The sequence below is a fragment of the Corvus brachyrhynchos genome, unplaced genomic scaffold (genome assembly GCF_000691975.1).
Source record: "Corvus brachyrhynchos isolate BGI_N302 unplaced genomic scaffold, ASM69197v1 scaffold62, whole genome shotgun sequence".
Taxonomy (NCBI): Eukaryota; Metazoa; Chordata; class Aves; order Passeriformes; family Corvidae; genus Corvus; species Corvus brachyrhynchos.
The window spans coordinates 2,866,200-2,887,188 of NW_008236629.1; the positions used below are offsets into that span (position 1 = coordinate 2,866,200).

General features: G+C 38.3%; 1 protein-coding gene across 1 annotated transcript in view; it reads right to left on the reverse strand.

The window, feature by feature from the left end:
* The window catches only part of KCNQ1 (potassium voltage-gated channel subfamily Q member 1), a 295,756-nt gene that overhangs the window by 100,359 nt on the left and 174,408 nt on the right, over nt 1-20,989 (reverse strand). Inside the window, exons 14-17 of the mRNA XM_017726569.1 lie at nt 10,520-10,595; nt 3,926-4,020; nt 3,201-3,247; nt 2,329-2,390 (exon numbers count right to left, since the gene is read on the reverse strand). Of these exons, the coding sequence (XP_017582058.1) occupies nt 2,329-2,390; nt 3,201-3,247; nt 3,926-4,020; nt 10,520-10,595 (280 nt within the window). The remainder of the gene's footprint in view (nt 1-2,328; nt 2,391-3,200; nt 3,248-3,925; nt 4,021-10,519; nt 10,596-20,989) is intronic.

Consider the following 20,989-nt stretch of genomic DNA (forward strand, 5'->3'; position numbering starts at 1 on the left):
CTGCAGGAAGGTTCTTGCAAGTGTGATTCATCCCTTTGGCTTCTGCATGTTAGGAAACAACCTTTAGGTTCAGGATCACAAACTGCGTAAATCACAAGGTCAAAGTTTCTCTCAGTGCACAAGATGAACAGACTACAGGACTCTCCCTTAAATGAGCATGTTCCTAAGTTTACAGAAGGAAACACAACATTTTGCTGATGTCAATACTTGAAAATTCAGGCTTTTGCCATGAAGAACCATAATTCCTCCTCTGACTTACAGGAGATTTTTCAATTGCACAAGAGGTGTTTAGATGCTGACACTAGCCTGCAGCACTGAAAATCTCTCCTCCTGAAGTCTAAGACTGAAAACTAATTCACAAACCAAATGAGATGAAACTGTTTAAAATATTTTGTCACCTTAAAAACCATCTAATATCCTTAATACAGTGCTTTGCTCAGGAAGGATTTAACTGTACGTTGAAAGCATACCAAGCAACATGTACTTTATGGGAAAGAGAGGGCCAATCTCTGAGAGTAAAAACACCAAAAAATTAGCTTTGGCCACCATCTACAGCTGCAGCAAAAATGTGATTCTAGTGTTGCCAGTGTGTTTTTATGTTAACCACTGTTTGCTGAGTCCAACTGAAATCCTCTATTTTTAGCCTTTCAGCTACTTTCAGATAAAATTCCTGCAGATAGGACTAGCTGTATAGGGCAGATAACATACAGCTCTGAAACCACAGATGACCTCATGCAACTGCAAAGAAAGAAGGGTCTGTTACTTAAAACAAGGCTAAAATTTAACCCAGCTATACTAAAATTATACAGGGAGTGTTTTACAGTCCCATTACAAGACATAAAAACCCAGTCACTATAAATTCACGGTGTACTTATTTGTAAGGATGTAAAAAAGAGTAATTAATAACCCCCAAACAGCTTATCTCTGAGCCTGTACAACACCAAGGCTTTCCCAGGCTCGCTGGAGATTTTACAAATAGCACTGAGAAGCTGCTTTAGCTGCCATTTGAGAATTATTTGTCCACACTGAAAAGTCATTGCTCTTTGTCACAAGTCACAAGACATTTTCTAGTGTTCCACACTTTTAGTTGACGTTATGGAGAGAAAATAAATAAACGTAATCCAAACTTTCTGGAAAGGGCTTCCATGTGTAAGAACACATATTAACCACAGATGTGAGGGAGCACTGCACAGTGATTCTTTTTTGTGCTAAATGCACTCTACCTTCCTCTCTTCTACTTCACTCTCCCTGTGTGTCCCCCCATATACCAAAAGAAACCTGTTTCCCTTAAAACACAGTTATTTCCAGGAGACTGCAGTCCTGAGTACTATCATTCAAGTTTATGGAAGTATTTAAGGAGGAATATGTAAGAAACGGGCATATCAATACAGATCAGGGTGCTAGTTTGTAACCCTTGGGATGTATTGATCACACCTCTTTTAGTTTGCAAAGTATTTGCTGGATGTTTCTTCAGAACAAAACCTTCATAAGGTTACCACATTTTCCAGCAGTGGAAGAAACACTCTGAAAGCTCTTTTCCTCAGGAAAAAGCTTCAATCCTTAATAACGAAAGAACAGGTCAGATATATGATTGAAATAATCTTCAAGAAAAGAAATGCTTTCACTCCCTCACCAAATCACTCTAAGAGATCAGTAAAAGATTCAAACTGTTCTTCTTAACTCCTCCTTTCTTTCTTAAATACCAGCATAGGCAAACCTGTATTTTTTAACAATGACACAACCTCTACCTGTCATCTATTTTTTCAAGCATAGCTAGCATTGAAATAAAGGGTTACAAAGCACTTAACTGTTAATTTGGGATTATAGAACAAGTCTGATTTTTTTGGATTCACATCACTTGGAAGGAGAAACTCCATTTATCATAAGGAATGAAAACCAGGATGGAACAAGGTTTGCTATTTCCCTCTCTGAGGAATTGTAGGTGGACTTATGTAAACAACAGAGCAACGATCAAAGGCAAATCTTAGGCACCATAATATGCTGAGGTATTAAAGGAACAGAGCCTTTTATCTGTTGGGGAGGAAGGAAGTAAAGCATTGAGATATATGTAATATATACAATTAAAAATAAAAAACCCCAAGCAAGTCTCAAAAGAGACTGAAATCAATTAAATTCCGGTTCTTTTCTTATTCTGTTAAAATGATGAGAACCAAAAACGCAATCTGCGACAAAACTTACGCTCCATCACCTGGAAAAGCCAGGCATTCAACTCTCTTTTAAGTTGAATTTTCCTTCACATCCTATGAAACAAGCACTGCTTGGTCACAAACCATGTCCTCATTCACTGCCTGTTCAACTGAGGCTTACCTTGTCCTCCACTCTGTTCAGCCTGGCACCAATCGTGTTATTTCCTCGATCTTTGCTTTTCTCTGTGGAACAAGAAACATTTTCAAATTAATATATGGTGGTATAACAAAATAGCAGCAAACCACAACAGGGTGTGTTTAACTAGCCCACCAACACCATGTAACTGAACACCCTTACCAGGCTGATAGATCCATTCCTTAAAAGTAGTTTTTTGTTTCTTTTAATAGTACTGGCCCACACCAGGGCTTTTAATAGCCCTGAGTTTAGGGCATTTTTAATCTTAGTTTTATGCTTTAACCATGGAAAGCAAAAATGTTCCCAATTAAGTTAATGTTTTAATTGCCACTTAAAAACAATCCGCCAGTATGCAAAGGACTCTACAGACAACTTGAATAACGCATTTGGTAACATTTTATCTTTTCTTCCCCACTATAAAACATATAGAAAGATGAATTTTCAGATGACATAAACAGAGAGTTTTCATTAGCCACACTTGTCACAAACTTAGTGCTTTGTGCTCCTTTTCCAGCCTCTTTTCAAAGCTATCAAAGATCTATGTGAATATTACCAATTTCACAGGAACTCTGTAATCTTACCACACCAATTTATTGAAAATATGGTGAGTCTCAGAAAGACTAGGGCCAACATTTTGAAAACTTCAGTGAAAGTTGGCGCTTTAAGAATCTAAATAACAACAACCCTCATTTAAAAGTGTTGATGACTAGATATTATTGGCAATGCTTAATCTTCAGAGCACAACCAGTTGGCACTGTTTAAAAATTTGGCAATAAAATGAAGTATTTTAACAAGTACTTTCCATTAATTATACGTTCATCAGATTCGTTTTAGACACATCCTTTGCATTAACTTACCTGAGACAGAGATAAAAAGAGATGGCTTTCCTATGGACTGGTCCAACCTATAAAACAAAAAGAAAACATTTTTGTTTTTTATCAGTCTGAACCAGCCTCTTCACTCTCCCTAGCTGAAGCAGGGAGGCCTCTTCACAAACAAACAAAGTGAAGTTCAGACAATTCTGGTTTGTCCTGTAAGTGAAGCAGTTGCTTTATTGAGAGTAGCTCAAGAGTAGCTTGAAATTAAAAGTATAGTAACAAAATGGGATTTGACTTAGATTGCTCTATAGCTTCTTTAACCACTGCAAAGTTTTACCATGCCCATCACTTTTCCACATGATCAGCATTGATTTGTCTTTTCCATGTTCTTCTGCAGCTTTCTTGTTGCATCTGTCATCTCTTAGTTTGCTCTTACGTGCAATTCTACCAGAGCAGGTGAGAGTATTGCACTCTCCAGGTATGACACAGCCCCTAACATATAGGGATTGCAGTCTATAGTCACAGCTAGCAGGGACTGAGGTAATACATGTAAGTTCCAATCATCAGATTTTTAAGCTTTTTTGCCTTTTCCTCCCTGTGTGAAAAAGAAACTTTATACAAATGCCATTTCATATTCCCTAACTTTGCACAGTCCTGCCAATATGGCACCTTTACCCCTGTCAGTTTTTTATCCGTAGACCCCAAATCACTGCCCAATTTACAAACATCCTGAGGTACACCAAGGCTGGGCTTCACTGATGTACCTCCTCTGTAGCTCCTTGATTCGCACCATCAGGTTGAGGTGGCCCTGGGAATATTGCTCAATAACATCTCGGACATCATAGGGCTTTCTGGCTTGCTGTAAAGTAAGAGACAAAAAACATGCCTTTTAGTCAAAAGGATGGAGGAATGGTCAGTGGCGATGGAGATGTTTTTGAAGAGTAAACAGTAAGTTCTTTTAACACTGTGTAAACATATGAGTTATTTTGATTGTTGCCATGATCACACATTTTTGGTGGAATAATTCTGACAGTTCTCATTTCATCCACTTTTTTCTTACTGCAGGTCTGTATGCCTTTCAAGAGATAATCCACTGAACTTGAGCTCAAAAGAGCTTGGAGCCAAAAATGTTTATCTGGCACTTTGCTCAGCAGTCTGTGCACACTCTAGTTTTTTCTAGAAGTAAGGTTCATATTCCTTGGCCACTGAAAAATAAAGAGGTCGTGCACATGCACAAACCCCTGTTCTCAGTCAGCAGTTGGGGTTCACAGTTCAGGTCTTACCATGGGAAGTTAAAACACAGTCCTAAATGAAGGTGCATGACTGATTTCCTCTTCCTGAAAGACTGGCTGAGCTTTCAAAACTGCTGGGAAACACTGGTGCAAGAAATGCCCTGTGTCTGTAATTTGCACCTCATATATGGAAAAGACTTAATTTGACCTATTAGTAATAAAACAAGTTTTGTGTAGTATTAAAGGCAATAGTATCAACCTATAAACACCAAGACTAACTGCAAAGCAAGTGAATGAACGTGTTGAAGGGCAGCAACAAATTTAAGATACCTTTAATATAGAGTCCAATCCATGACAGAACTGGGGTTCCCAGCACAGAAAAGACATGGACCTGTTAGAATGAGACCAGAGGAGGCCACAAAGATGATCAGAGGGCTGGAGCACCTCTGCTATAGACAGGCTGAGAGAGTTCTGTTGGTCAACCTGGAGAAGAGAAGGCTCCAGGGAGACCTCACTGAGGCCTTTCAGTATTTGAAGGGGGCTTTTAAAAAAGATGGGGACACATTTTTTACAAGGGCCTGTAGTGATAGGAGAAAGGGGAAATGGCTTCAAGCTGAAAGAGGGCAGGTTTAGATTAAATATTAGGAAGAAATTCTTTAGTGAAGGTGGTGAGACACTTAAACAGGTTGCCCAGAGAAAGTGTGGATGCTCCGTCCCTGGAAACATTCAAGGTGAGGTTGGGAGGGGCCCTGAGCAACCTGATTGGGTGAAGATGTCCTTGCTCATGGCAGGGGCTTTGCACTAGATGGCCTTTAACAGTCCGTCCCAACCCAAACTATTCTATGATTTCTGACTCATTCATTATGCTGTTTATAGAAACTCCACAGATAATTTTCAAGGTTTTGTAAAACCCTTGGTAACGCTGAGTTACAACTTCTCCTTTCTTGCACCTTTTGAGAACAAGGAAAAGAGTTTTCAGTGGTAGCTTCGACGACATCAGAACTTGGATCCCTTTTGAAGTCTCAGAAGTATTTTGTCACCTGTACTTCAAAAGCAGATGTCTCTGCACTGCTTTATCTTATTTCCCAAACTTCAGGATTTCCTTTATTCCATGCCATAAATACCTTTTTTTCTAAGCCAAAGGAAAGTGAGATACAATACAAAAAAACAGTGGTATCTTTATGCAGTCCTCTGCACCTGCCTGGGAAGTAGCACCCACATTTCAGGAATAACATCGCTTCATCAAACAAATTACATTTCAGTCTCCCAGATTCCCCAAGTGAACTGCAAGCCTTGGGTGAATGTGAGATACTCTCTAGTGGAAGGCTGAGCAGGACTGGGAATTGCTTCAATCTAACCAAGAAGCACAGAAGAATTCCCAAGCATCCCAACTGCTTACACACACAAAAACCGTAACTGACATCCACAAGGAAAGAAATATGAATCAGCCATGGCACAAGCCCATAAATCTTTCCATGGACTAGTACTGTAAACATGGTGACATTAAGAAAAAAAAGAATTCTTGGTTTCTTTCTGTTCTATAAATAAGGGAAGATGTTCAGTGAGAATAAAGATGCAGAGCTTTCCCTTGCCACCCTCATGCTCTGCCACAGGAGCCTGACAGTAGTGTAGGTATTTCCCTGCCTGTTTTTCATTTACAGGGCTGTTTCTTTCTCTTTAAAACAAGAACCGAAAACCTAGAGTAAATAGAATTTATGAATAAAGACACATTTCTAAGTATGACTGGGTATTTAATAGCCAGTACTGATTTTTCTGTAACTACTTGATATTGAAAGCTGATCTTCCATGAGAAAATACTCTTGATGTTGACCATATCATAATTTTTTAAAAAGAAAAAAACCCTGCAGCAGACAACAAATGAGTATGGAAAAGACAAAAGCAGAAGCCAGTCCCACAGCTTTCCTTAACTGCTTCTCTTCCTTACTTGTAGTCCTCTGCTAATTAACCAAAGCTCATGGCAAAACTCTTAAATAAGTTAAAATTTCCCCCATCATAAATGAAAGTTTGTAAAAGGTACAAAAGCCAATGCCAAATATTAAATGTACACCGCTGGCTGTGGCTGTTGCTGTTCCCTAGTAACTGCATGGGCAGGGTGGCAGACCTGGGAAAGGGAGAGGGGAATCCAGGAAAGGGGAATTTCCGGGAAATGGAACCAAGTAACAGTCAAATAAAATGGATAGAACACCCCGTGAAGCACAGGGCACTGAAATACATAATTTAGTAGAGCGCAGTACAGAGATTAGAAAAGATTACACACACAATTCATATGAATCACGTAATATGATGAACTACAAGACTAGAAATGCAAGATTTTCCAGGGAAATTGTAACAAATCAGGCAACAGTTACGTCAGCAGTAGAACTGCAACCTGTATTTTTAATTTATGTTACATATAAAATATTTGCCATGGTAAAAATCAAACCACAAGTTAAAAAGCTATTTTAGAAGGAAATTAACTTACTCAATTGGAAGAATTTACGTGGAAAGAAAATCTTTAAAGTTTTCAAAATGAAAATGGGAAATCAGAACAAATTCCTGGTCTTTGTGTATCACAGTTGTATCCATGTATGTAAGTTTTAAGACTTCTAGAAACTTTCATGTTCAGAAAACAAAGGTTATTTACTCATTAATCAGTAAGATAACCGAGTATAGTGATTTTCTTTCTGAAATTCAGTTGTAGTATTAGATTTTGTCAAAAACATCTGCTTTATAACTAATACATGAAATTCTTTTTTGGTAGGTAGGGTGAACGAAGTCTAGAAAAACATTCATTTTTAAGTCTGCTTTCCCTATAATCAACAAAATCCTTCCTTAACCACAAATCATTCACCTTCACTGATGCACAGGACTTGTGCTGAATGTGATCTTTTGTATAGAATTTGAAACAGTCCTACAGACTTTACGAGAACATAAACGCATCCATAAAAAAGGTATTAATTCTTTATAATATTGTGCTGGGTTCATGGTTATACATGGGCATCATCATAAGGGCTATATTTAAACCTGGACTTTGAAACACAGCCTAAATTTCTCTCCTTCTTTTTAAAGAGGAAATGATACTTCACAAAGACTTGCTTTTCATGTCCTTTGAAAATCTTTGTATCCCTGTTTAGCTTTTCTTTATTTGTTTTATTTATTTATTTATTTTTAAACAGGAAGGCTTTGCTTTCTAACTGGCTTTTGTCCTTCTGATGCCATCACCCCCTGTTATTAGCTGAGTTCTTTAAAAAATATATCTAGTCAAATTTAGGCCTACAGGTGTGTCCTGCAAACAGCTGGTATAGTTTAAGAACCATGCTGGGTTCATGCTGGGACCTATTTTGCAAAATTTTCCTCTTCCTCTCCTTCTTCCTATGCTGCCCTACTCAAAAGCTTCACAGGCATCTCTAAAAAGTACTCCTGTAAAGTGCTGTCCTTCCTCAGTGTTCCAGCTAATTTTAAGCATGAATAGCCCAAAGCACTTCAGATAAAATTTGGTTGTGGGTTTGTTCTGGTTTTTTTTCAATAGTTACGGAAAGAAAATATCTGAATCTTCTTTTATTTTTGGAACATACATTTCACATAAACATAAAGCTTAGAAATCAAATATCTACCAGAAGACAGCTGTGCAGACCTCTTAAATGCTGAAAGATACATTTTTAAAATGCAGCTTCTGCTTTACCTTATTTTCAGATATTACATTAGTCTGCTTATTAGGAACAGTACAGTCATTACTTGGCACACGTCAAAGCAATTTAATTTCTTAAGATTATTTTATGTGCATGGAACAGATTTACAACACACTTTGATGAAAGAATAATGACAGTGGTTATCTCTTAATTACAGAAGAGATTTTCAAAAGCACCTTGTGGCTTGAATTTCAAGGTGACTTTGTGCACTAAGTTACTTGGGTGCTTTAGAAAACTATACCTTTGGTGCTCTCCAAATTTTTAAGCTGGATCATAAACCTGCATACAAAAACTGTGGAGAAGTATGAGATATTGCCCTACATTCCTATTGGAGATTCTGCTTCTGAAGGAACAGCAGCGTATCACTTGTACACAGGGGTGACTTGAGATCCACCCCACTTCAGCCAAATGACATCTTCAGTTCTTTAGCAGCAGCTAATACTGGTTATTCAGGAAGAAGGAAGACTGCTAAAGACAGATGAGAGACAACCTTGTTGCGGAGTTTTGCAGATGGCCAGGACTGGGCCTTTTGCAGATGCGAAAGTGAGAGTACAACTGAGAAGCCAGATTAGCAACCGAGATACTGAGCACAAACAAGTTTTAAGTATGAACTCAATAGTCCCATTCTATTCAGTCAAATGCTTTTTCAGCTTCTATCAAATCATCTGCCGCAGGGGACTTTGGTTTATTTGCCAGGTGGATAATGTTGCACGCAGTGTTCAGGCATTTTCAAAATCTGTTTCTGACAAATACCACTTGGGAGGTAGATATAGAACGTGTGGATTTCTTGTTACTGAGCAGTTTAGTTAATACCATGGCAAATATTTTATGATCTAAATTTATGAGAGCAATGATTCAGTAATTACCACAGAGCAAAGGATCACAATCAAGTTTTAGAATGAAAATAAATTAGATTTTAATGGAACAGGCCACATTTAGGCAATTATTCACACAACAGCAGCAGACACATGACTGGAATGGGCCACATCTCTTGCCAAGTTTCAAGTGCTGACCAGCAAGTGCTAAGAAACTTCTCAACAAAATGACTATAAATATTAATTTCAAGTAGTTGAGACATTGTGCCTTTCTTAATTTTAGTTTAATAATGATAATAAAAGGTGAAATGTGCTAGAAGAGTTTTTGAAAGCACTCTTTTCAAGAAAACTCTAGACATGGGAGATTTCAGCCTCAATGGTGACAGTCTGAATACATTATACATAACTAACGCAATTTTCTGAAAAGCTCAGGCAACCTTAGTCATAAATTAACTCAAGAATTTAAGTAAAAATGAAAATATGCAAAGTAGAAATGCGTTAAAGAATTCAGGCAGTGCTTCTAAATTTTACAAGGAAATCAAAATCGTGGGTTTGAAGTAGCAGAAGACTTTGCCTTACAGATATATTGGACTGTCAATTGAAAATCATCATCATCAACATCTTTTTGATCTTAAGTTTTGTGGCCTTCACATTTGAAGGAGAAATTACATTCTCCCTTTTTTGGAGGGTCTAGATTAGAGGTGGGATAGCTTTCTGGCCTATTGTAAGCAGTAGTAGTGAGGTCATGTGTGAAAATGGATGTAGGCAGTTAAGACTCTCTCATCCTTTGCATTTTCAGTTGTGAAGCCTGTTCTCTGAAGATTAACCCTTATAAATTAATTTTAAGTAAAGTAATATATTTATTACCTATATATATATGTATTCATCTGGTTTAAATCAAGCTGAAGGCTGTTGACACGTGTTTTTACTGGATTAATGAAATTGATTTTTAGAAAGTGTGCAGTCAGAATTTTTTATTCAGACCAGGAAACAAGGTTAATTAGCTACTGTTAAATGCTTATGGCATCACAAGACCACAGCAAGTGGAGCGGCACACAGGAAATGTGTCATTGAGGGCCAGAGGAGGAAAGATAATTGATATCTCACTAACTGGGAAGGAGGTCTCCTACCATGCAGAGGGGAAAAAGGAGAAGAAATGAGAAACCTTCCAATACACGAACAAATTTCCACCTCAGTTTCTTATCAGGACTTCATTATCATTGAGTAAGGGACAGAAACAAGGCTGAGGTAGTATTTTAATCTCTAATCCTACTGACTCGGCATGAAAGCAGCACACAGCTCAGAATTAATGGAGACATACGAGAATGTTTGCACTGCCAGAAAGAGACAGCGATAACAGAGGGCTAAGGGTCAAGTCCATTAGCAGAAAATAACATTTTAATTCAGACTGCATTTCAGGAGTTTAGCCTATTTCCAGTGCATCCACAGTTGACTAACCTGCCATGAAACAACCACCCTATTGAAGGAGGGAGAGAATAGTGGGTGTAGCTCACCATTACTGAAATGAATTGTGTTAGTCTCTCTTAAATTTCTAAAAGAAACAATGGATCAGGAGAATAAAAGGGTTTATTTAGAAAAGGAGCTTTCTATTCACAACTCACCTGGAACTTTTTTTTTGCCACAAAATACTGCATCCTCCGAATCACCTTGATTGCAGCACGGTGGTGCTCCCTCAGCCTGTGGGAAAAAGGAGGAGAGTGAGGGGGGGAAAGAGCATCTCCATCCAGACAGTAAATATAACAGTCTGCAGAAAATCCTTCACCAACACATCAGTGTGCTGTGTAAGTAGTTGCCATCCAGCCTGGGAGCACAACACACCATTCTGCTGACCTTCCTCACCTTTCAAGAAGGCTCTGAAAATCCAGGGTTTTATCTGACCCACGCTAGGTTTGCACACATTTCAGAGCTAAAAGAAGTGTCCACATAACTTCCTTCTGTGTCTAAGCAAACCACCATGCATACCTCCCAGTTTCATTTCCACAAAAGAACCCCCAAACTCCCAAGTTCATGCATATCCAGCCATGAACGGCTTTTATACAGTCACTCCAGAAATCCATCTTTTAGGGTTTTTTGGTTTGTTTGGTTTTTTTGTGGTGTTCACCCCATAATTTCTGTATCACATGTTTCTTCACTTAATGAATCCTGTTTTTTTCCAAGGAATTATTTAAAAAAAAAACGCTTGAAAGCTTTTTGGTTTGTTGCCTGCTAAACAATCCGAATGGTCTTGTGGTTGCTGGATATAACATCTACATACGTATTTATCCCCAAACTGAACTATAACTTAATACAATGACAAAATAATCTGACAGGTCTTTAAAAAATATATCCCCCTCTTTGTGCATATGCATATGGTCTGAAAAGAGAATAAAAAGAAAATAATTTGCTCATTGTACTTTCAAATGACAGATTTTCATAGAACCTGACATTATTTTTCAAAGAGTGCCTTAAGACCAACAGGCACTTCAAATTTTTCAAAGCTTGCAAAAAATAATGCATCTTCCTTCTTAACATTAAAATACCATCTCAAACATGAAGCCAATTATTCAGATTGCTCGTTCTATTACTCTTACCAAGATGCACTTGAATGACATTACAGCACCACCTTTATTTCCTTTTTAACTGCATGAACATCAAGTGTTTCTAACTCTCATCCCAAACAGACTTCTACTGATGGCTTTGGGGAGCAGCTGTAAAAGCAGAGTTAGATGTTCCAGATGTTTTATCTTTATAAGCTTATTATTAGTAATACTGATAGACCTGCATATTGAGATGTCACTTTGCAGTGCTTTCTGTTTCTGCTGAAGATGACAGCATTCATACTCACTAAGGAACAGAGAAGTCATATTTAAGTTCTGTAAAAGTTTATACAAGTCTGTGTCTTTAGTAGGATATAGCCTGGTATCACCCAAGCCTCTTCAGCTAAACGTAACCTGGAATTTTAATGAGTATTCAGGTGTTCCCTCAGGATAGATCTCCCCCAGCAAAAAAAATGTTCTGCATGTGCAAATGGTGGATGCCTGCTGTCTGAATAGGTGTAGCTGGGGTGTTCCCCTTCTGAAAACTCACCCTTTTTTAAGCAGAAAAACCGCTTTCTGCAAAGCCAGAAACAGAACCAAAAAGAGCCATCATTTCCTACTTCTAGCTATTGCCTCTTGGGTGAGTTCTTTCTGTTATAGAAATTGTTCAGATTTAGCAATGATAGAAAAGATTACTTTCTCCAGAAACAGCATAAAATGCACTGCTTTTCAAGCTAATAATATACAGCTTTTCACCACAGGTCTACAGATTGCTATGCCTCTAAGTTATTTATATAAATTGTCTGCACCTCAAAAATTATACACCAAACCTGCAGTTGGATCTGCATAGGAAGTCCTTTCCCTCTTAACACCTTCCCAAGGTGTCTTGGAGGCACTGTCTCCAGGTCCCTGTTCCCACAGATCTGACTGCAACATCACGGTTCGAGTTACAAAAGTGGAAATTTGCTACTCCTGACTGGAATGGCCGTGTGCTTGGATCAATTCCCAGTGGACAGAGTTAGCCTAATGCTACTTCAGGAAACCCCTGTTCTGTGAGCCTGTGCTGCATCATTCTGCTGCTAGGGACTTGGACGACTTCCCCAAAACCCAAAGGAAATAGAGTGTTTGGGCTTTTAAGTTCTGCTTCACAGAGATGGGAGCCAAAAAGGTAAACACGGTTTAATTTTCTAGTAAATATCAAAGGTATGATATCATGCAGCTATACATCCTATACATAAAAGCACACAAAAACATCTTTTGACAAATAGAAATATATTTGAATTGCCATAAAACTGCTTGTAGTATTTTGGTTTATGCCTCATTTCCTCTGGGGTGTTCTTCACAGTCCATTATTTCTGAGTAAACCATTTTTCTTTGGGACAGCCAGTCACCAGTAGAGCACACCAAATCCTTCATTCTCTATCTAGAGGACAAGCCCCATCTATAAGCAAGGCAGGCAGATAATAAAAATGATATTTGCCATTCAGTGAAATAACAAAGCTACACCAGCAAAATGATTTTCCAATGCACCTATTCACCATCAATCATTTTTCAGTGCTAACATGAACTACCATGCCAGGAGGGAAAGTTAATATTCTCATTTTAATCCTTCCCATTTTCGGCTCCAGTAGGAATGCTTACAGTGAGCTTGTTTCTGCTTATGCTGCAAAATGTAATTCTGCACAACAGGCTGTCCTGATTCCTCAAGATTAAATGCTTCTGCGATGAGAGAAGGGAATAAAGGATTTAATTAGTAGCCAAGGTTATGATTCACGGTTGTTTGATCTCTTTGGCAAACTGGTAACAAATGCTTTAGTAAATTGAGAGCTTAATCATTAACTGGTGATATTTGTTTGTTCAGCCACTTGTGACATCTCTGAATTTTGGTTACAGAGGGACTGTCTGCAACCTCTGGGCACATGGAGCATGCTTAGACATCAGATGGGCACTCAATACCTTACCGCCCTCACTTCTGTGAATACTTTATTTTTTTTAGGAGTGTGGCTGGAAATGACCTCACCTGAGCGTGCTGCCAGAGTGCAGCACCTCACCTTCCTGGTGTGTCCATCCCCACACCCTTTGGAGAAGCACCGCTGTGCACAGTGAGTCTCCGCCAGCAGCGTGGAAGGGATTTTCAGGGACTGCTGGGATACTCCAGAGAGCCTGCCTGCTTCAGTGTGGCTGTGTGAGCTAAGCTCTCCTGCAACTGCAATCCCTCATTTTCAGATGTTTAGTTTTGCCTGACTTTGGGGGAAAGCTTGTTGGATAAGTGCATTAGCAACAGGGTCAGCAGGCACAGCTTTTGGCCTTTTGGCAACAAAGCTATTTTCCTCTCTGGAGCATTCATCAGGCTTTGAGCCTCATCATCCCCATGCCCATTAATATCATAACTGAAATCTGAGGGAACTTGCCAAACACCACTTGACTTGTTCTAATAACCAGCAGCATGTCACCTTAAACAGTAATATACATAGCATGCCTTTAAAATCAATCTGAAGATTAACATTTCTGATACAGGACAGCTTCTCAGCCTGCACCCTTCTGAAGAAAAACTGCCAGCAGCTTTCACTGGCTACCAGTAATTTTTTTCTCAATATGAACAGGACATCAAGATCACCTTGAATATAACACATACTATGTGGCATTTCTCATGGACTTAAACTCACAGAATTAGGTCCTGAAGCCACCAAGGAATCTACAGCATTGTTATAACCCTTAGGAATCCAGATGGATGAAGAAGGATGTAACAATTCAAAAACAGAAGACCAGCCGAGTTGTAACAGGACCAATAGATTCATACAAACCTACATTATTTGCAGGTATAAACTAGGTCTGCTTTGTACTTGCACTTAAAAATGACCTGCTGTGGATGCAGGGGCTATTCAAAGCACAAGAAATGAGGATAAAAAAACCCTGGCAACAAAATACTATGGATTGAGCACCCACGTTAAAAAAGAAAGCCTGGCAGAATTAAGTGACTAGAAATCCTTAGTTTTTCCTGTCTCCTTTAGTTGTTAAGATAAATAACCTACAACCAGGCACTTGGAGGAAACCTGATCTCTTCATCAGTCCATCAGAAATCTGAACTGGAATTTCACTTAAATTGGAAAACAAGCATGATGAAGTACTTTATGTAATTCAACTGACATTCCCATTTGGTTGGAAAGTTGTTATACATCAATAAATGCTCTGAACTGTTGCAATTCAGATTTTTGTACATTTGACTACGTATTGTTCATTTTTCACAACACAATGAGCCCAAACCTCAGTAGGTTTCCGAAGCTGTGGCTCATTCCCCAGTCCCACACTCACTGACAGCCGCCAGTGAATGTCACTGTTCAGCCAGCACCCGCCTGCCCTCTTCCTGGCAGGGAACCTGCAGGGCCACCCCAGAAGAATGCTCTGGGACAAAGGCTAAAACCTTTTGGTTGCAAAAACTGTGTGGCTTGATGAAAAAGGAAGTAAGCAGGTGTGTGGTTTGGTTGCTCTATGATTCAAGAAAAATAAAAAACTTTTTTTAAAATTAAGTTTTACAAGATTAATCCCCATGCTCAAATAGAGTTATTTCAATAAAGAGTAAGAAAGGAAAAGCAATTACTAATTAGAAATACTTATTGTCCTTATAAAGCTGCTAAATTTTATATGAAACCCTTAGTAAATCCCTTAGAAGTTTGTTCCCCTTTTCATCTCCGGAAGGTGTTCTACATATTGGTTTAGTGTTAACAGAAATATTAAAGCAACAGGGAAGGGAAAAGGTGGTGCTAATTTCCTATTTATAACACTTGCCTTTTTGTTCCTGTGCAGAACATTTCATTATCAGGACCGTAATGTTTGGCACAGGCCTCCCAATGAACGTGGACACTGATATTATCGGAGCTAAAAGGTCAATGCTGTCTATTCAGAATGAGTTTAATAAAAATGAAAACTCAGTTGGAGAGAGCCACAGATTTTTAATATCTTTTACAAAATGCCCATTTCTCAGTAAACCTAACACTAATTTGAAGTTAAACTCAGTTTTTAAAACCTATTTAAATTCTCTGCAGACATCTTAAATTTCTGACTTGGGACAGGGTAAAGTATTAAGAAAGAAGTCTGAAGCTGGTTGGTCTGAAGTTTTTGGCAGTAATCATTATTTAGATTTGAGCTTTATCTTTAATGCATCAGTTTTTAATCATATGTTGTGCATGTGAACTGAAATACTCTTTTCCATTCCGGAACTGAAAAACATTCCTTGTCACAGAATCTGGTGGATGAGATTCAGAGTAACTACATTAAACCATTTCATTAGAGCATTTAAGTCTAATGAAATCTTCCATCCTTAGTCCTCCAGGCACTTTAGGTATAGAATTTGCTGTGGCTCAAGGTTATTCTGTCATTCCCTGCCCATTCCCAGATGGGAATCTCTCTGTATTGAGCAACACTTTAGAATTTGCTGTAAATTAGAAGAGATTAGGTTGCATCGCTGTGTATTCTGAAATAGGAAATGCTTGATCGCCATACCCAGGGATAAAATCAGAATCACTGATTATTTACAATATTGTCGACTACCCAGTTTCTCCTTTTGTTTGTTGCTAGTTTAGCAACTGTTGTTTGACATCATTATGATCAGTTTACTGGGGGCTCTCTACACATAGCCTGGCCCATACATGACTTGCAAAAACTATCTTAAGGATAAACCAGTAAAAGCTGCCCAGAAGCATTAGAAAAGTATGATGACATTTGAAGAGCAAACCAGCTACAAAACTGAAGTTTCATTAAATGGTCTTAGTTTACACAGAATCATAGAATGGTTTGGGTTGTAAGGGACCTTAAAGATCATCTCATTACAACCCCCTGCTGTGGATAGGGACACCTCCCCCTAGACCAGGTATCTCAGAGCTCCTTCCAACCTGGCCTTGACCATTCCCAGGGATGGGGCATCCACAGATCCTCCGGGCAACCTATTCCAGTGCCTCAACACCCCCATAGTAAAGAATTTCTTCCTGATACCTCACCTAAACTCGCACTGTTAGTTTGAAGCCATTTCCCCTTGATCTATCACTGCTTGTCCTTGTAAATAATGTCTTTCCTGTAGGCTTTCAGGTACTGGAATTTACATAAATGCTCCCACATAACATTTTCAGTGTAAGCAAAGTTAGAAACCAGTGACAAGACAAATGAAAACTGGACGAATTCATCTATCTCCCATGGTCCTCACCACTGGGCTCTTAACAGGTTTAAATGCAATAGAACTACAGAAATAATAGATACACATAGAACAAGAAGAATCACAAACAGCAGGTAGGATAGATTTAAAAAATTTCTTTGGTCTTAGCATTCAAAGGCGTTTTAGTAATTACTGGCAAACAACCTGTTTATGAAAGATCTACATCTGCTGAACTCCTGTTCGTGCTTGTAAACTAGTTATGAATGGGTAAGATTTCATCAAATGAATTTGTTCATCTAAGCACTGAATAATTCAACAACAATAGCTAATTATTTCTATGAAGACATCTGATGAATAATTTCTATAGAATAGTAAGTTTCAAGGGTTTAATTTTAAAAATAAAAGTTTCTTTGACTTAAACGCATGTCTTATAATGTAATTTATGTTCCCCACCTAAGGGAATGCAGGGGCTCACTTCCACAGGAGTATCAGTGATTCTAAATTAAAAAATTGCTCTGCTAGGGTAATGTCAAATTCAGGCTTTTGGTGAACCCTTCAGCCACTAAACAATTTGATTATTTACTAATTGTGAACATTAGCCCATGGGCAATTAGCTTAAGTTGAATTAACATTTGTACTCTTCTTTCCCCGCTATTTAATTTCCCAACTACATGTGGTTGGTCTTTTTTTTAAATTTAAAATATGTAATTTTAAAACCACAGCCATCTTTTAATGGATTTGTATCTTATTTTACAGCTTTCATGTCTCCCTTCTCAAAAGTCATGGGTTTAACTGAGAAATCCTTTCATGTAGTTATAGCAATCCTCTATTTTCTACACACAGTCTGACTTAGCCTAATTTGGCTTGCAGATTTTTAACAGACATACAAAAAAGGACAAGTTTAAAAAGTAACATCTCCTTTGGGGGGGATTTTGATGTTTTAAACAAAAACAAACAAAAAATGGTTTTCAACTAAACCTAAGGGGATCCAGAATAGCTAAACAGCGTAAGATTTTGGAGCACCACACTTAAATTTGTTCAACTTTCCTTGGGGGAAATGGTCTAATATGCACTATGTCTAGAACCAAGACAAATTGCTGTAGCTAGAATGAAGATCAGCAGTAGGTTTTCACAACTACTGGCAAGCGGGGGCAACAGATGTAGCATTAGAGATTTCCTTTGTGGTCTGCCCACAGTGATGGCAGCTAAGAACACAGCCCTTACTAGAATAGTTTGTACTGAAATCAGGCAAGAGCATGAGATTTCTTGCACATCCTAAATCGCCTTTGCTGCATATTTTCACAATTGCATTTTAACTTATGCCTGTTACCAGGACATGATGAGCTGCACAAAGAACATGGGGAAAAAAAAAAAAATAGGAAGACAAAATTATCTTTGGAAGTGACTGAAAAACCACATAAAGAAAGCAGGAAAAATATACAAGCCAGTTCCCATTTTGTTAGAATAGATTATTGTTTCCCAGCTTTGGTGATGTCATTATCAAATACCAATTAATACTGATGTCCATATCAAATCACAGAGAACCTTTATTCAGCTCTTCACTCTCTGCATTTCACTGACTTAGAAGGCTGTTGCTTTTTCACACGGTTTCAAGGCCAAGCAATTTGAAAGTAGTGAGACACAAATGAGATCACAGATAAGTAAATAATAATGTACAGCACTCTTACAGACACAGTCTGACACATTAAACTCCTTTTCTAAAGAAGCTGAATTCAGAACACAACAGAGCTTCTTGTTCAGTGCACACAGGAAGCCATGGATATTATTATTTTGCCTCCTCTGGCTAAAAGCAATCTTTTCAGATTAAAAATAATATATTTTTTGCAGAGCTTGTAATTTATAGCTCTGAATTATACAAGGAAATGCAGGGCTACACTTGGAGGCACTAGGAAGAAATAACCATATTTCCTCTGGCTACTTGCCTCTCTATTGTTTTCCTATTAAACTTACAATAACCTTTGAATATTTAACTGGCTGATGTTACACTACTTCATTATGCTCGAGAAGTTGCTCACACTACACAGTAGCTCTTTGCTGTACTCATTGTAGGGAACTACAAGACCTCTGCAAACTCACGGCTGTGTTTGACTTTTCTATTTGGCTTAAATTGCATTGCTCAGAATTTACCCCAGATACAACCTATACACAAAAATATCTAATGCTGAATATGAGATGTTAAAGCATCAAAACCCATCGATATTTCTCAACTATTTGTTTCTATCCTCAATCATTTGTTTCTACTCTACATAACACATGCTAATTTAATGTATGCTGTATCTCACATCTTAATTAGGACACATCATGTACCACTACTGCTGCCATCCCATTTAACCTTTTGTTTTGAGACAAAAGAAATAAGCTTTCATTGGGTCAACTACTGACGCAGTTCATAGGGGATCCATGGAAGATCAAAGCAATATTGCATTATTTAAACCTCACACAATGACTTTAGTCAAAACCCCCTTCAGTTTTTTCCCACACCTCAGTGATATGTGTATTTTCAATAATCGTGAATAGATGTAAAAGCACTGTCTCTTCTTTGTAAAACCAACCATGGGCAAGAGGTTAGAGTCACGTATACATCTGCCCAAGTTCAACTACTCTACCAAGGCAAAGCTGAGAGAGCATCTCAGCTGTTTAACACACATGAAAGTCATTGCGTGGTCGTGACTGAAGAAATGAAGCAGGTCTCCTGTTGCAGAGACAGGAATTACAACAGGAAAAATATCTGAAAGGAAAAGGCCATTGATGTGAATAGCAATATTTAAATAATTACCAAAATCAGGGATGATACTATTTCAGAAGTCCTAACATTTTCCATGTGGTTTTTTATTACAGAGGTGATTGGCGAATTCTCCTGCTGCTCAGTAATGAAAAGGAGAAGGTGGAAGTTGCTGCTGTGAAGCTCTTTCTAAGCACTGTATTCTGAAATTAAACTGTATCCAAACCCCCCCACCATTGCCACAGAAATCCACTGAGCAACATGAAGCCAAACTCTGCTCTCGTTTTCCCCACGGGACAACAGAAGGGACTGGGAGCTGATGGACCGTTAGGTCACCTTGGCTCCTGGCCTACCATCTCTGTAGGGGCTCTGGATGTTACTTATGCACAGTGATATAAGTGTCTTCTCACAGCTGCACTTTTTACTGGGTGTAGCCTCCAAAAATAAACTGATAGAAGACTGCAAATGCAAGGGTGTTACTGCGGTTTGTGCAAGCTGCAATGAAAAGCATGGCAAACAGTGAAAGATGGCATTAGGACAAGGGGATTTCACCTCCCTTGTCGAAGCCATCACTTCAGGGAAAAAAGGCAGTTAAAAAGGCAGTTAAAAATGTAGTTCAAAACTGCAATTTTTGCAACTGGAAGCATTCTCCGGGATTTGTTATTTTACAATGGTGGAGAAACACATGGGATTTCAACTTGTGGAGAACAGCCTTTCCCTATAAATCACAGAGTGTAATCTGAAACCTAGAAACAGCACAGGGGCTCACATTTACGGATTTAAAACAGATGAAGAGCAAGCATGCTCTTAACCCTTTCCCCATAATTTCTTCCCAGTACAAAATAAAAACGAATATAAAAATACTGAACAGAAATTAACTTGGCAAAAATCAAGATTAATACAATTTTGTAAACACTGAATAGTTTAGACTTCCCTAAGGACACAAACACAGAATTGTGCTAAAGCAAAGCACTGTAAAACTGTTAGAGCATAATCCAGTCTCTGGACTGTTCTTTCATCAACTTTTATTTAAGCAGTTTATCTTACTGAGATTAGGATCTCTCCTATAGAGCAAGACCTGGCAAACACAGGCCTCTGGTTTTGAATATCAGGCTATATTTCACTGGGAAAGAAGTAACTAGCAGCCTGTCATCTCACCATAATGTTATAAACTCCTTAATCGGGCAATAAGAGAACTAATACTAACACATTAGCAATAATTTCTCTTCAAAAATATGTAAGAGCATTAAGATGACATACTGTTTATTTATTGTTTCTTAAGATCCCCAATCATTTCTATATCAGTTTAGCCTCTCTTTGGGTCACTGGACAAAAAAACTCCAAACCCAACAAAGCCTGTTCCAACTTGAATCCTAAGACATGCCCTTCTTCTTGATTTTTTTTTTTTTTTTTTTTTTTTTAATTTAAATAAAAACCCCACAGTGTAAAAAACCGGACTGGAATATCAGCATTGCCAAAATGCATTAGTCCATACCTTGTCAGAGTCAGAGTTCCAGTACTTCCAGAAATTCACTCACACATGTAACACAATGGTGTGATTAAAACCAGAAATGGGCCTGGATTGAAATAAAGTATGATGGCATGTCATGTTAAATCTCTACCCAGTGTAGTATTTTAGAGAAAACTCTAAACCAACCACCCCAGG